A 14,690-nucleotide genomic window follows, 5' to 3' on the forward strand; every position below is an offset into this window, starting at 1 on the left:
AATAAATTACAACTGTAGAGGGCTTAAAGCTTGTAAAGCAATATCCCATTCATTTATTCTGTTTCTCGCCTAGCTTGGTGTGGAAAATGGCCTTGCTTCCATACTATTGATGTAGAAGTGGAGGGTCACACGGAGGCACATTGTTAGTGATGAAAGTTTGATCTGTCTTCTGACAACCAATAATGAATTGCTGCCATATGTTACTCAGCTTGGAGACCCCTGCCCATTAGTGGCACCAAGTGTCAGTCAGTGGGTATCCGTTACTGTTAAAATGGTCTTGTGTGCTTCTCCCACTTTCCCATTCTTTCCTTGTCCTCTGATCCCCCTTTCCTGCTGTATCTTTGTAGCATATAAAGAAGAGAAAATGTGAGGGTTTATCTTAAGTAGTGGCAAAATAAAAGATTATGATGAAGGAACGTTAATGTGCAAATGAAATAAAGTTCTGTGTGAACAGTTTACTTATCTTTTAGGGACTCTGGGAAAAGTCTTTGGAAAGTGTTGAAGAAGACCCTTGGCTAAGACCACTTATGCAGGAGAGCATTAGAAATATCTTTCAAAGGGAATAATTAGTTCCTTTCTAGTAAAGAGAATTTTTTGGGGGCAAAACTGATTTTCCATAATGAAATTTTATGTGCATTCTTCTGAACAAAGTTTTTAGTTCTTGAATATAACAAAATACACTTAAGAATTCAGCAAATCTTCTGCAGTTATGTACCCCCCAAAAGAACTTAATTACCTAATAATCCATAAAGTATAACAGTAGTGGACGATATAAAAAATGAAAAATGTTTTTTATACCCTCACAAAATCTGGCAGGCTGATGAGCCAATCCATGTATTCCTCCCTACTAGAGAGGAAATTGTTCCTAAAGCTTTAGCAATCCACCGCAGTTTTCATGTGTGTCAAACACTTTAACACTTAAAACATTTTTCTAAGGTAATTTTGATCTCTTTATTATTAGAACACACCTTTTTCCTAACTGATAAGGAAAAAAAATAATATATTTTATATATTTATATATTATAAAATAATATGGTGTTTCCTTGAATGTCATAAAACATTGTAATATGTAAAACTTCTAATTATTTCATAAATATGTGAAATGAAATATATTACAAAATAATAATGCCACATGGTGTATCCTTGAAATAAAGAACTGAGTTGTCTATCCTAGTTAGCCATAAACTCTGGTTGTGATACCTATTGTAATATGTGAATTAATGTCTGTTGCTTGTAGATTAATATTTGGATGTGTTGACTGTTATATTCCCAATTAAATGATTAATTTATTTAACTAGCATTTGGGGTGCTCATAGGGGATGTTAGGATATAGCCAAGTTGCTGAACTTAAACTTGAATTGTGATTCTGTTTGGATTGTTTGGGCATTGTGTTCCAGAAAGTACTAGGGCTATTATTATTGACATTCTTAAAGAAAAGTGGTACTGAAGGATAGAATCCTCAATTCTTTAAATTTTAAAGGTGACTCTGACTAATTAATTGCTAAAGATTAAAATTATTTTGAGTGATATGTATTCTCAGCAGAATTTTCATGATGTATTTTCCAGAATAAAATCTGTGTCAATGGATATAACATGTAACTGACCAGATTTATATACAATCCAGACCATTCCTGAGATCAGACTTTTTTGTTATCCCCACTTGTATATCTCAGAGGCATCTCAAACTCAGTAAATCCAAATCACACTCATTACTTCTTCCTTTAGAGGCTCATCCTCCAGTGTTCCCCAGCTCAGTGAATGACTCAATTGTCCAAGCCAAAATTGGGCAGTCATTTTGCACCTCAGTATCCTGAGCGTCTCATATCCAATCAGTTTCCAAATCCTATTGACCTTTACTTAATGTCTAATATACCACAAGTCCACGCACTTCTTTCCATCTACCCTTATTTAGGCCACAATCATGTTGCTTCCCAGCTTAAAACCATCTACTGGATTCCCACTGCTCTTTTTTTTTTTGGCTGCGTTGGGTCTTCGTTGCTGCGCGCAGGCCTTCTCTAGTTGCCGAGAGCAGGGTCTGCTCTTCTACCCTTCGTTGCGGTGCGTGGGCTTCTCATTGCGGTGGCTTCTCTTGTTGTGGAGCATGGGCTTTAGGGCGCGCGGGCTTCATTAGTTACGGTGCACAGGCTTAGTTGTTCCGCAGCATGTGGGATCTTCCTGGACTAGGGATCGAACCTGTGTTCCCCTGCAATAGCAGGCGGATTCTTAACCACTGTGCCACCAGGAAGGTCCCCCCACTGCTCTTTAGGAAAGCCTTGACATGGTCTCTAAGGCCCTGTCCCTGGTCCTATCTACCTCACCTAGTTCAACAGGTCTCTCTCCTCTTGGCTGTTCTCTCCAAAAGCACTGGCCTTTGCTCAGATTCATGAATGCTCCATGATTCTTCCTGCCACTTAACATGGGAGATTCTCTTCCCACCTCTCTTTTTGGCTAATTAAATTCATCCCATCCTCGAAGGCTTGGCTCAAATGTCACCTCTTCAAGAAAGCCTTCTTTAATTGCCCAGAGCAAATCAGATTCTTCTTCTGTATGTTCATACTACTCTATGCTTCTCGTTTATACATTTGTAACATATTAGTATTATAATGAAATAATTCATTCTTGGTGTCTATGAATTTCAAGATAGTACAGGCTATGTCTCTTTTTGATAGTCATATTTCCATTGCCCAGATCAGTGCCTTACACATAGTCTCTGAATGAATATTTGCCAAATGAATGGTTACTATGTATAACTTTATATAACTGTATGTGACTATATATATATAATATATATATATACTATATATATATAATGTATATGTATAGTTTGATATTTATAGTCATAGATATTATATAGTCATTATACATATTATAGTTGTATATTATAGCAATATATGTACTATGTTATATATGTTAATATATGTCAACATATATGTTATAGTCATATATATTCATATAACATATATGTTATAGTCATATATATTCAAATCAATTCTTTCCCATTTCTCTTTAGGTATTGATGTTGATCATTATAGAAAACTGAAAGTCTTAAAAAGAGGACCTTGTAAAGTCTTTGGATTATATTGAAACTCAGCTAAGATGGCCAAGTATGGAGAACACGAGGCCAGGGCTGACGATGGGCAGAATGAGTTCAGTGACATCATTAAGTCCAGATCTGGTAAGTAATGGAAGCTTAAGAAAATGAATGATTTTTATGCATAAATTACTTAGAAGACACAGGTTTTTATTGGCTTGTTTTGTACTATTCTTGTGAGACAAACTTCTTTTGAGAAACATAATTCTGACAAATGACTATTACATTGTAAATGGTAATATATCTCTGTGTATCCTATCTTAATTTCTCAACCCAACTTGGTCTCCTGGTATGTTGCTTGGCACTGCTTGGTGAAACTGCCACCTGTTAGTTGATTGCTGTTCATTTATAAGAAACCCCTTGAATGCAAAATGCAGCTTAAAAAAAATGATGCTTAAAGTAGGAAGTCCTGTGGTTTCTGCTGGGATGGATCCTCTTGAGTTTTGCTTCCATACCGCCTTTCCTCCATCCTGCTTGGCGACCATTTCTAGGCCAACAGGTGTCTTCCTACCTGTTCTTCCCATTTTGAAACTTCTTATGAACCTTCTCGAGGCACAGTTTCCACTTAGGCAATATAATAAACTAGACTAAGACAGATTAATGGTTTTCATATGAACATTTAAATTGGGGACTTAAGGATACCACTCCCTCCCCCAGTTTTTTTTATATAACCGAGTGCTTTTTGACTCTGGCTGTACAAATGAATCCACTGGGGAGTTTTTTTAAAAAAATGCAGATGCATTGTCTCCACTATAGAACTATTGAATAAAAATTTCTGTATTTTTAAAAAGCTTCAAATACAATTCTGAGCTAGACTCTATGGGGAGATATTTTTGAACAGGCAGGACCTTTCTGGGTTTTGAAAATTGCACAGAACTCCACCCTGGGTGTGAACACTATACTTAAGTAACTTTGAGCGTTACTTTGGGCTATAAACTTACATCCAGTGTCACTTTAAAACCATAAAAGGAACCTAAAGTCTGTTTTTGCTGTGTGCACCATCTTTATTTATGTTAGGAAGTTATTTCTTATTGTATGAATCTGGAGAAATATGCACTGAAAATAAGCTCCAAATTAATAGAGATGTACATTTAAGATACATTTCCCTCTATGGCACTATTGTTGGTTGATTGGTAAAGATTTTGGTTATTACAGTCTTGGCTCTAAATATATAGGTGCTGTGTATAGCTTGAAGGATATTTTGGGGGTACAGCTTAATATCTTATTTTAAAGTATGCTCTGAGAGTGTTTTATTGCCCCCACATTATTTTTGATTTAAATGCTTTAGTAGTATAGAGTACTATGTCGATATAAGGGATTACTAATATCTTCTTAAGAGTATAGAATGTATATCCAGAAATATATAAATGTAACAAGGAGGAAAATGAACGTGAGACAATTTAATGTATCCATGCTTGTCATGTTCTATAAATTGTGAGGAGTTATGTTATGTTCTTAAATAGTTTCCTGACCTCCATTACAGTAAAACCTTTGATATTTATAACTATGTACTTTAGCCATGTTCATAAAAAAGTAATTATATAAGTTTAAAAATACTGGGTATATATGATGAGTACCCATAACTTTCAAACTATTCTTTAAATTAAAAATGATTATTTCAAAAGACTGACTATTCTCATACACTATTGGGGGATAGTTGGGCAAAAGTTATTACATGGTTTTTTAAAAATTTTATTTATTCATTTATTTAATTTTTTAGCTGCATTGGGTCTTCGCTGCTGCACACGGGTTTTCTCTAGTTGTGGCGAGCGGGGGCTACTCTTTGTGGTGGCGCGTGGGCTTCTCATTGCGGTGGCTTCTCGTTGCAGAGCACGGGCTCTAGGCGCCTGGGCTTCAGTAGTTGTGGCTTGTGGGCTGTGGAGTGCAGGCTCAGTAGTTGTGGCACACAGGCTTAGTTGCTCCTTAGTTGCTCCACGGCATGTGGGATCTTCCCAGACCAGGGCTCGAACCCATGTCCCCTGCATTGGCAGGCAGACTCCCAACCAGTGCGTCACCAGGGAAGCCCTATTACATGTTTTTAACATATGCATACCAGTTGGCCCAGTAACTCTATTTTTGGAGTTTTGTTCCTAGGGAACACACAGAAATATACAAGTAAAAATTTGATCACAGAAAAAAATTATAAACACCATAAAAATCCAATATTGAGGATTGGTGAGATCATAATTTCCCAAAGTATTTTGAAAGCAGCATAAGTTCTAATGTGTAATTCAAATAAGGATTTCATAGGCAAAGTAATTTTAGGAAACAATGGTTAACCTACTCTGTTCCTTTTAGTGTAGGGCACTTGAATAAATCATATAGAAACTCAGTGGAGCTAATTAAATTAGCGTGTATTCGTAAAGTAGAAGATTATACATTCATAAAAATGTATGTGTATGTATATGACCATAGAAATATGTTCTTGATGTTACATTAAAAAATATGAAATATGTGCAATATGAAGTCATTTATGTGAAAAATATTTTTTTTCAAAAAAGTTTAGCAGAGTGTATACTAAAATGTTAATAGTGGTCATCTTGGCGTTTGGGGATTATAATTTTTCTCTTTTTGCTCATATGTACTTTCTAAAGCTTTTCAATGAGCCTGTATTACTTATATCTTTAAAGTATTTTTAAAGTATTCTTAAAAATCTCAAATTGCTTCGAGTGTTTTAATGCCAAGGTGATGACTATTACTTTTTTTTTTTTTTTTTTTTGATGGCTCCTACTTCAAAAAACATTGAAAAGTTAGCAGTTGCATAGCTGAGATCTGAATCACATTCTTTTGGCTGGATTGTGTTGCAAAAAGCAGTAGATAAATTTGGATATGAATGGGCCTATTAGTTCCAACCTTGCTTTCTGGACGGCACTTTTTTGATTCTTTTAAGGTAAATATTAACTCAGTGGTCAGTTCTCATGGTACTCTAAAATTTACATGTTGAACAGGGATCTTTAGTTCAGATTAAGTCAAAGGAATCATCTACATATGATGCATATATTTTTTTAACATCTTTATTGGAGTATAATTGCTTTACAGTGTTGTACTAGTTTCTCGTGTACAACAGATTGAATCGGCTATATGCATACGTATATCCCCATATCCCCTCCCTCTTGTGTCTCCCTCCCACCCTCCCTATCCCACCCCTCTAGGGGGTCACAAAGCACCAAGCTAATCTCCCTGTGCTATGCAGCTGCTTCCCCCTAGCTATCTATTTTACATTTGGTAGTGTATATGTGTCAGTGTTACTCTCTCACTTCGTCCCAGCTTACCCTTCCCCCTCCCCGTGTCCTCAAGTCCATTCTGTACATCTGTGTCTTTATTCCTGTCCTGCGCCTAGGTTCATCATTTTATTTTTTTAGATTCCATATATATGTGTTAGCGTACAGTATTTGTTTTTCTCTTTCTGACTTACTTCACTCTGTATGACAGACTCTAGGTCCATCCCATAATTCAAAAAGAGTCATATACCACAATGTTCATTGCAGCGCTATTTACAATAGCCAGGACATGGAAGCAACCTAAGTGCCCATCGACAGATGAATGGATAAAGAAGATGTGGCAGGGGCTTCCCTGGTGGCGCAGTGGTTGAGAATCTGCCTGCTAATGCAGGGGACACGGGTTTGAGCCCTCGTCTGGGAGGATCCCACATGCCGCGGAGCAGCTAGGCCCGTGAGCCACAACTACTGAGCCTGCGTGTCTGGAGCCTGTGCTCCATAACAAGAGAGGCCGCGATAGTGAGAGGCCCGCGCACCGCGATGAAGAGTGGCCCCCGCTTGCCACAACTAGAGAAAGCCCTCGCACAGAAACGAAGACCCAACACAGCAAAAATAAATAAATTAATTAATAAACTCCTACAAAAAAAAAAAAGATGTGGCACATATATACAATGAAATATTACTCAGCTATAATGCATATTTTTAAAGATCCTCCTTGGATGCATTCTATGCTGAATTTTTGCTTTTTCATTTTTTTAAGGGAATGTTGTCCTACAGGAGAATTTTGATTCAAATCTGTTCCTCTATGTTTCTTCCTTTTGAGGGACTAGCTATGGGGGAGGGCATAGAGATTAAGGTGGAAAACAGAAGTGATGTTGAGATTATACTGGTAAATTTATCTCTTGGTTTATGACGATTCCTCTTCCTCTCCAAATCCTTGAGTTTGGACAGTCTAAAAGCCTGGCATCATAAAAATATTGGTGCATTTTATGTTAAGGTATTAGGATTGTTTATATTGACCATATTCAATATTAATTTGCTTTATGCAGTGTATGAGGTTTAATAATTTTTTAAAGTCATTTTCACCATCTAAGCAGAAATCTGAAATATCAAGAGTAGGTGAGGAAATAGTTTCATGAATATAAAAGTCATACATTTCTTTATGGTTGTAATACATTTGCCTTGGATTTGAGTGACTTTTAGAAAAGAACTTGAAAGAATATGACCTTTAATGATTCAGGGCCTGGGCTTGGGTAAAAGTAGATCTTTCCCTAACTTAAAACACGCAAGTCAAATTCATCCGTCAAGTGCATCTTTGATAGCCTGAATTATCAGAAAGTTTAACAGAAAGTTTAACAATTTATTAAGTATTTTGAGAGTAGGCCAAGAGTAAGAATTGTTTTTAAGTGAAATATGTTGTCAATGGAGTCTGTGATGCATAAACTTCTGCTTGGAACATTTTAAACATGAAATAATAAAATGGTTTGAGATATGTATAAAATCAAAAATATCCTCTCCACTATTTTATTCTGTCAATAGCTGACACTAATGCCAGTAACGTAGAGTAAGTCAACCTTTTCTGTTCTTCTCAGTGCTGGTGTGGTAAGTTTTAGCTCAGAGCCCCCTAAAGAGGGTAGACTTCAGGGCTAAAGACTGTGCCAACTAGCTCCAAGTGGGGATTTTGACTGTTTAGGGATTAGAAGCAGAGATTCTCAGATGGAAACATTTGTTGAATGAATTAGTCGGTAAACTCCACATCGTTGTATGATTGAAAGCATTCTTTCAAAGCCTTTAGGCAGGAAGCCTGAGTGTTAACAGTTTTATCATTTCTTTCTTCACCTTTTCTATTCTTGTGTATTCCTGGGATCTAATTGTTGAGGGAACCTTAGAGGCCCTATCACCTGGCCATGCCTGTGCGGTGGTTACCCAACCTCTCCTTGCACACCTCCAGTGACAGGATCTCACTGATGATGATGATGATAATGATGATAATTCTAGCAACTTAACGTTTACTGAACACATACAGTGTGCAGATGTGGTGCTCAGAGTTTAATCCTCACAACCACTGCTTCACAGATGACAGACATGAGCCACACAGATGTATAATAATTTGCCACACTGGCCTTCTTTCTATTTCTCCAAAGGCCCAGTCATGCCTACCTCAGGGCCTTTGCACACCCCTCTTCCCCTGCCTTTGCCTGATGGGCTCTTTCTTGTCATTTAGAGCTGGGCTTCAGTGTCACCTCTGAGAGAACTTCCCTGCTGACTTTAGAAAGTAGCTCTCTCAGTCATTCTTGACTGTATCACTATATTTAAGTTTCCCATATGCTCTATCACTGTCCGGTACTTTTCTTGTTTTTTGTGCTTGTTAATGTCCTTCCTACTAAAATTTAATTCTACAAGAGTAGGGACCCATATATCCCTGGGACCAAGCCCAGTGTCTGGCTCAAAGTAGGTGAGCAATGAATGTCTATTCAATGAAAAAGGCTACAGAACTAGAAAGTACCAGAGCTGGGGTGAGAACTCAGGTGATCTGACTCTAGAAACCCTCATTTGACCTCTGTAGAGTGCCCAGTTTCCTAATTTACCAGGTAGTTTATTCTGTTGCTGCCGGAATGTTCTTTTTATTTTGTACCTAAATCTATCTCTTAGAAAATTTGCAGAGTATCAATTGTATTTATATATCCTCTTCCTTCGTAGTTACACGATTGGGACCCTGGGCTGTGAGACAGAGCTGCTCCAGGCCTCTGGCTGGCATCGCAGCCCTGCTAAAGGAGGGCTGACTGCAGGAGACAGCGTGCTGCTCCCGGCCCTGATGATTGTCTCTGTTCTCTGTCGTTCTCTGTTAAGAGTTAGCAAAGGGGAAAATAAGTGTTAGCAGTCCTCTGGGTGGAAGGTAGAAAAATTGATAATCTGTTTCTGACATGAATTCCCTTTTCTCTTTTCCCCTGCCTGCTGCTCAAGGCTTTTAACTGACTGGTGAAAAAAAGGTAGTGGATTTCAGATGCACTGCGATATGGCACAGTTTTAAGTCCTGGTCTGTTGCCCAGATGGGTATCTGGCCTTGAAAGAGCTGGTAGGGGTAGGGGGAGGGAGAGAGAAGAAAAGAGAGGCCAGTGAAATAAAAATAAAACAAATTATTTAATATGGAATATTATATATAGCAGGTTACATTTATAGCAGGCCTATGTTTGCAATAAAGTAAACTTGCTTAACAAGATGGGGTTTTATGAAACTATGAGGAAAGTTACCTTATTTGTTTATCTTTTAGAGGCCTTTCTTTAGGAAAGACGGTGGTTACCTTGTATTTCCCATTGGTCTACCTCTTTCTCTTTCATTTGAAGAAATATCTGTGAGGGGATTTTCCTAAAGAGTTTAAGGGACTGTGAAAAATAGTTCTTGTTCTTGTTCTTGTTCTTTTTTTTTTTTTTTTTTCTGAAGCTTTACTTGGCTGGAATCCCTGTGCTTTGAAGGGAGTCTTTGAGCAGATTTGGTTTTTTTCCACGAGCCCTGGGGATTTGTGGTGAGGGACAGTGACCCTGGTGGAAATTCAACCCCGGCAGAGGAGAGCAGCTCTTCTTGTCATGCGCATAAAAATATTCTCTGTGTTGGTACCTCATTATGCTGAAGTAGGTGCCATCATAGAAAAGATTTCTGTATTCATGTGATTCTCATGACCTGTTACTAGGGTTGTGAAGGCTGTGTCGGTGATCAGTTCTTGAGAGAAAAACATGAATTGTGGAGAATGTTCTAAACAGTGGAAGTACTTTATTATATAGACAGAACGGGAAACTCAGTTTTATTGAGCCTTATTTGAGTCCAGATTTGAGCTAGATGCCAATAGGATGATTTTCTGGGAACAAGGGAACATGCAAGATCGTTGATTTTCTGGGAACAAGGGAACATGCAATATTGTTGATGGTTGTAAAAATTACTTAAAATTTGATTGCGAAAGATTACTCAGGGGCTTTCACATGTATTGGTTAGATTTTTTTTTTCTCCTTAAGCTGTATTACTCTCTCTATTTTTTTGGTATGCCGTGTTTAATAATGAATACAGTCAGTTTAGTATTTGAAAGGTGAGTCAGTGTGAGTTTTTAATATATATTTACCTTCGAAATGATGGCTGTGGACTGAAGAATCTAAGTCGGATCTAGTCCTTTCGCTTTTCTTTCCTCTGCTCCTCGATTAACACACGTCAAGCGTGGGAGGCAGGTGGGCCCGGCTCCCCCGTAGCTCTCCGGCCTTGGTGCTGATGCCTTTTCACAACCAAACCCCTGAGATTTCTCTATATTCCATGGGCCTTCTCTGTCAGAAGCTTGGTCTCCTAGCCTAGCTAATAAGGGGAACTGTTTGTGTGTGGGCTCATCTGGCAGCTAAGATTAAGGTTTGGAGTGGTACAACCTCACATTGGTTTTGAAAACTCAGTTTACTAAAAAAAAAAAAAAAAAATCGGTTTTGGCACAGCCATTGAGCTCGTGATATAGAGCAGGAGAATAACATTTCATAGGTGAATATTTTCAAATGAACTTTTTTTGGTAGGTGGGCGGTTGGCTAATTATGATTTCTGTCCAGTTCAATAATCTTAGCATTGAATTATGTAACAGTTTTTTTTTCCCAAGAGGAGAAGAAAGCACACATAATGGTATTTCTGATGTAGCAGAGAAATCCAATAAAAAATATGACTATGTCTTGAAAGTGGCACAACTTTGAAAAATGCCGTGGTTGAAAAAATATCTGCTTAGATCATATTCTCTAATTCCATAGTTTTAATATTTGCACATTTCTTCCATGCCATGTTCTAATTAAGATTTTGGTGTAGGACATTTTCGTGAAGAAGACCTGGGGGTGGAGAATAGCATTTTGAGGTTAATACTGATTGATTGCTTCTCTTGCTACTCATCAGCTATTTGAGTCTTGTGATTTAATATTAGTTCAGTAATTACATAGATGTAAACGTATGCTTTTATTTTGAAAGTCCGGTTTTGGGTTCAGCCTCTATCCGCTTCCTAACTCAGGCTGCATGTCAGATTGACCCCTGGGGATTCCGATTCAGTTAGTGGGTTGGGGTCCCGGCATCTGGAGTTTTAACAAGCTCGGCGGGTGCCATTGATTTATGGACAAAGGAGGCAGGCTTAAGACTCTTGGAACCAAAGTGAAAGTGGTCTGTGCATTGCAAAGGAGCAGGGAGAATTATAGTCAAATGTTGAAGATTATTTCTACTTACAAAATCTTCTTTTTAAATAATTTTAAGAGGTAATGGATTTCTTGGTATTGGACATTTTTTTCTTTTGCCTTGTATTCTGAAGGGTTTGGGTCATGTTGAGCAAAGGTAAAACTGTGTAAAGTGAGTCAGGAGAGTGATGAAACTTGGTGCATTTCTTATTGTGGTCTGTTGAACCAGAGGATCGTACCAAAATATTCAGCCCTGAAATATTTCTTCATGGAGCACCTTGGTCTTCAACTTGGTGCATTGAACCTCTTCCTGCTGCAAGCTTAATGTCGAATCCTGAGTTCTTTTGTGGAGTCATCTGAACTTATCATAAAAATTTACTGTCTATCTTTTCTAAGACAAATTTCCAAGACAGATGTGGTTTTGACTCGTGAGGAAAAATCATCACATCCATCCTCTATGTGGGTTTTCTTTCGTTTTTTTCTTTTTAGTTAAGTTATAATTTATTCATACAATGGAACGATTTGCAATGAAAAATCACACATTCTTTCTGTATTGATATGGGATGATTTCTAAGATATGATATAAAGTTTAAAAACATAATAGCTAGTTTTATCTTTCTTTTTTTTTTTTTTTTTTTTTTTTTTTTTGCGGTACGCGGACCTCTCCCGTTGTGGAGCACAGGCTCCGGACGCGCAGGCTCAGCGGCCATGGCTCACGGGCCCAGCCGCTCCGCGACATGTGGGATCTTCCCAGACCGGGGCACGAACCCGTGTCCCCTGCATCTGCAGGCGGACTCTCAACCACTGCGCCACCAGGGAAACCCATACTAGTCTTAAGATTAAGTTGTTACATATGTATTTGCCTCCTTGTTTTTGTAATTTTAAATAGGTGAAATCTAGTACTTACATTTAATATAACTATACTTTCTTTTTGCTATAAAGTAATTTAAAAATGAGTGAATTTTAAAAGATGAATAATGATTTTTTTTGTCAATGATGAATTAGGAGTTACGTGATGTATGGACCATCACAGCAAGTTCCCTAAGGATCTATATATACACCCCAGAGGTCTTGGGATGTTCTTATATTCATTTAACCAAACCTAACCAAACACCAAATCCCCAATCTCTTATAGTCCTTGAGTTATTTGTAGTAAAGTCTTTGAGCTCTAATCTTTAACGTCTTTGAAGATACAGAAGGGAATATTCATTTCTTCATTGATTAAATAACCTCCAGGGTGGTTTGAGATACATAATTGCTTTTCTGCAAGTCATTGTGTGGAATTTGAGATCAGTCTCAGAATTTGATGAGATCTATTCCTGAGGCAGTTTTAAGATTGAGGCTTACAAAGAGACCACCTGGTGAGGCCTGAGTGGGATAGATGATCTCTATTTGAACAGAGACTTTTGTGCAAGTGTGAATAAATATTTTTTCCTTCAGTTTTACTGAGATATAATTGACATACAGCACTGTGTAAGTTTAAAGCGTCCAGTGTATACCTAAGGGATAATGATTTGACTTACATACAGCATGAAATGATTATCATAGTAAGTTTAGTGAACATCCATCATCTCATATAAAATCAAAATTTAAAAAGTAGAAAAATATTTTTTTTCTTTTATGAGAACTCAGGATTCACTCTCTTCACAACTTTCATATATAACATACAGCATTGTTAATTACATTTATCATGTTGTACATTACATCCCTATTACTTTATCTTGTAACTGGAAATTTGTCCCTTTTTGACCAAAGTGTGGGTAAATTTTTTCTGTGTGATTTTTTTTTTTGGATAATGTTTTTTTTATGGCAAAATATACATAACATAAAATTTACCTTTTAAAACATTCTCAAGTATACAGTTCAGTGGCATTAAGGTACATTCATATTGTTGTGCAGTCATCATCACCATCCATTTCCAGAATTTCTTCATCTTCCCAAACTGAAACTCTGTCCTCATTAAACACTAACTCCTCTTCCCCCTCCCTCAGCCCCTGGCCCCTGTTGTCCTTAGGAGGAAGGCTTTTCAGATATATTTGAAACAAATAGACCACAAAATAAAACCAAAATCCACCCCAACACAGATAGACTTAAAAACCAAATTTGGTTCTAGGTCATAAATGATGCATTTCTCAAAGTGAATTGTTATATTGCCAGTTTAAAAATTATACTGTCTTTTTAAAATTGAGATATAATTGACAAATAATATTATATGAGCCTCAAGTATACAACATAATGATTCAATATTTGTGTATATTGTGAAACATACTCACCACAATGAGTCTAGTTAACATATGTTCTAGCACCATAGTTGTAGCATTTTATTTTCTTGTGATGAGAGCTTTTAAAATCTACTCTTAACAACTTTTAAATATGCAGTACAGTATTATTAACTATAGTCACCATGCTGTATTTTATAGCCCTAGGACTTATTTATTTTATAACTGGAGGTTTGTACCTTTTGACCCCCTCCTCACTCATGCCCATCCCCAACCCCTGCCTCTGGTAACCACCAATCTGTTCTCTGTGTCTTTGAGATGTTTTTTTTAAGATTCCACATATAAGTGAGATCATGAGGTTATTTGTCCTTTTCTGTTGACTTATTTCACTTAGCATAATGCCCTCAAGGTTTATTCATGTTGTTGCAAGGGGCAAGAATTCTATCTTTGTTATGGTTGAAAAATATTGCAATGTACATTTTCTTTATTCATCCGTTGATGGACACTTAGGTTACTTCCATATCTTGGCTATTGTAAATAACGGTGCAGTGAACCTGGGGGTGCATATATCTTTTCGACTTAGTGTTTTCATTTTCTTTGTGTAAATACCCACAAGTAGAATTCCTGGATCATATGATAGTTCTGTTTTTATTTTTGGGGGGAACTTCTATACTGTTTTCCACAGTGGCTACACCAATTTATAATCCCACCAACAGTGCACAAGAATTACCTTTTTTCTACACCCTCACCAACACTTGTTATTTCTTGTCTTTTTGATAACAGCTATTCTAACAGGTGTCTGGTGATATCTCATTGTGGTTTTGTCTTTTTTTTTTTTTTTTTTTTTTGGGGTTTGGGGCCCTCCCACTGTTGTGGCCTCTCCCATTGCGGAGCACAGGCCCCGGACGAGCAGGCCCAGCGGCCATGGCCCACGGGCCCAGCCGCTCCACGGCACGCGGGATCCCCCCAGACCGGGGCACGAACCCGT

The 14,690-nt window shown here is 37.6% G+C and overlaps 1 protein-coding gene across 1 annotated transcript in view; it reads left to right on the plus strand.

The window, feature by feature from the left end:
* Positions 1-3,010: 3,010 nt before the first annotated feature.
* The window catches only part of UTRN (utrophin), a 503,258-nt gene continuing 491,578 nt past the window's right edge, over positions 3,011-14,690 (plus strand). Inside the window, 1 exon segment of the mRNA XM_007450323.1 lies at positions 3,011-3,175. Within this exon segment, the coding sequence (XP_007450385.1) occupies positions 3,097-3,175 (79 nt within the window). The 5' untranslated portion in view covers positions 3,011-3,096.

This window comes from Lipotes vexillifer, unplaced genomic scaffold (genome assembly GCF_000442215.2).
Source record: "Lipotes vexillifer unplaced genomic scaffold, Lipotes_vexillifer_v1.1 scaffold112, whole genome shotgun sequence".
Classification (NCBI taxonomy): domain Eukaryota; kingdom Metazoa; phylum Chordata; class Mammalia; order Artiodactyla; family Lipotidae; genus Lipotes; species Lipotes vexillifer.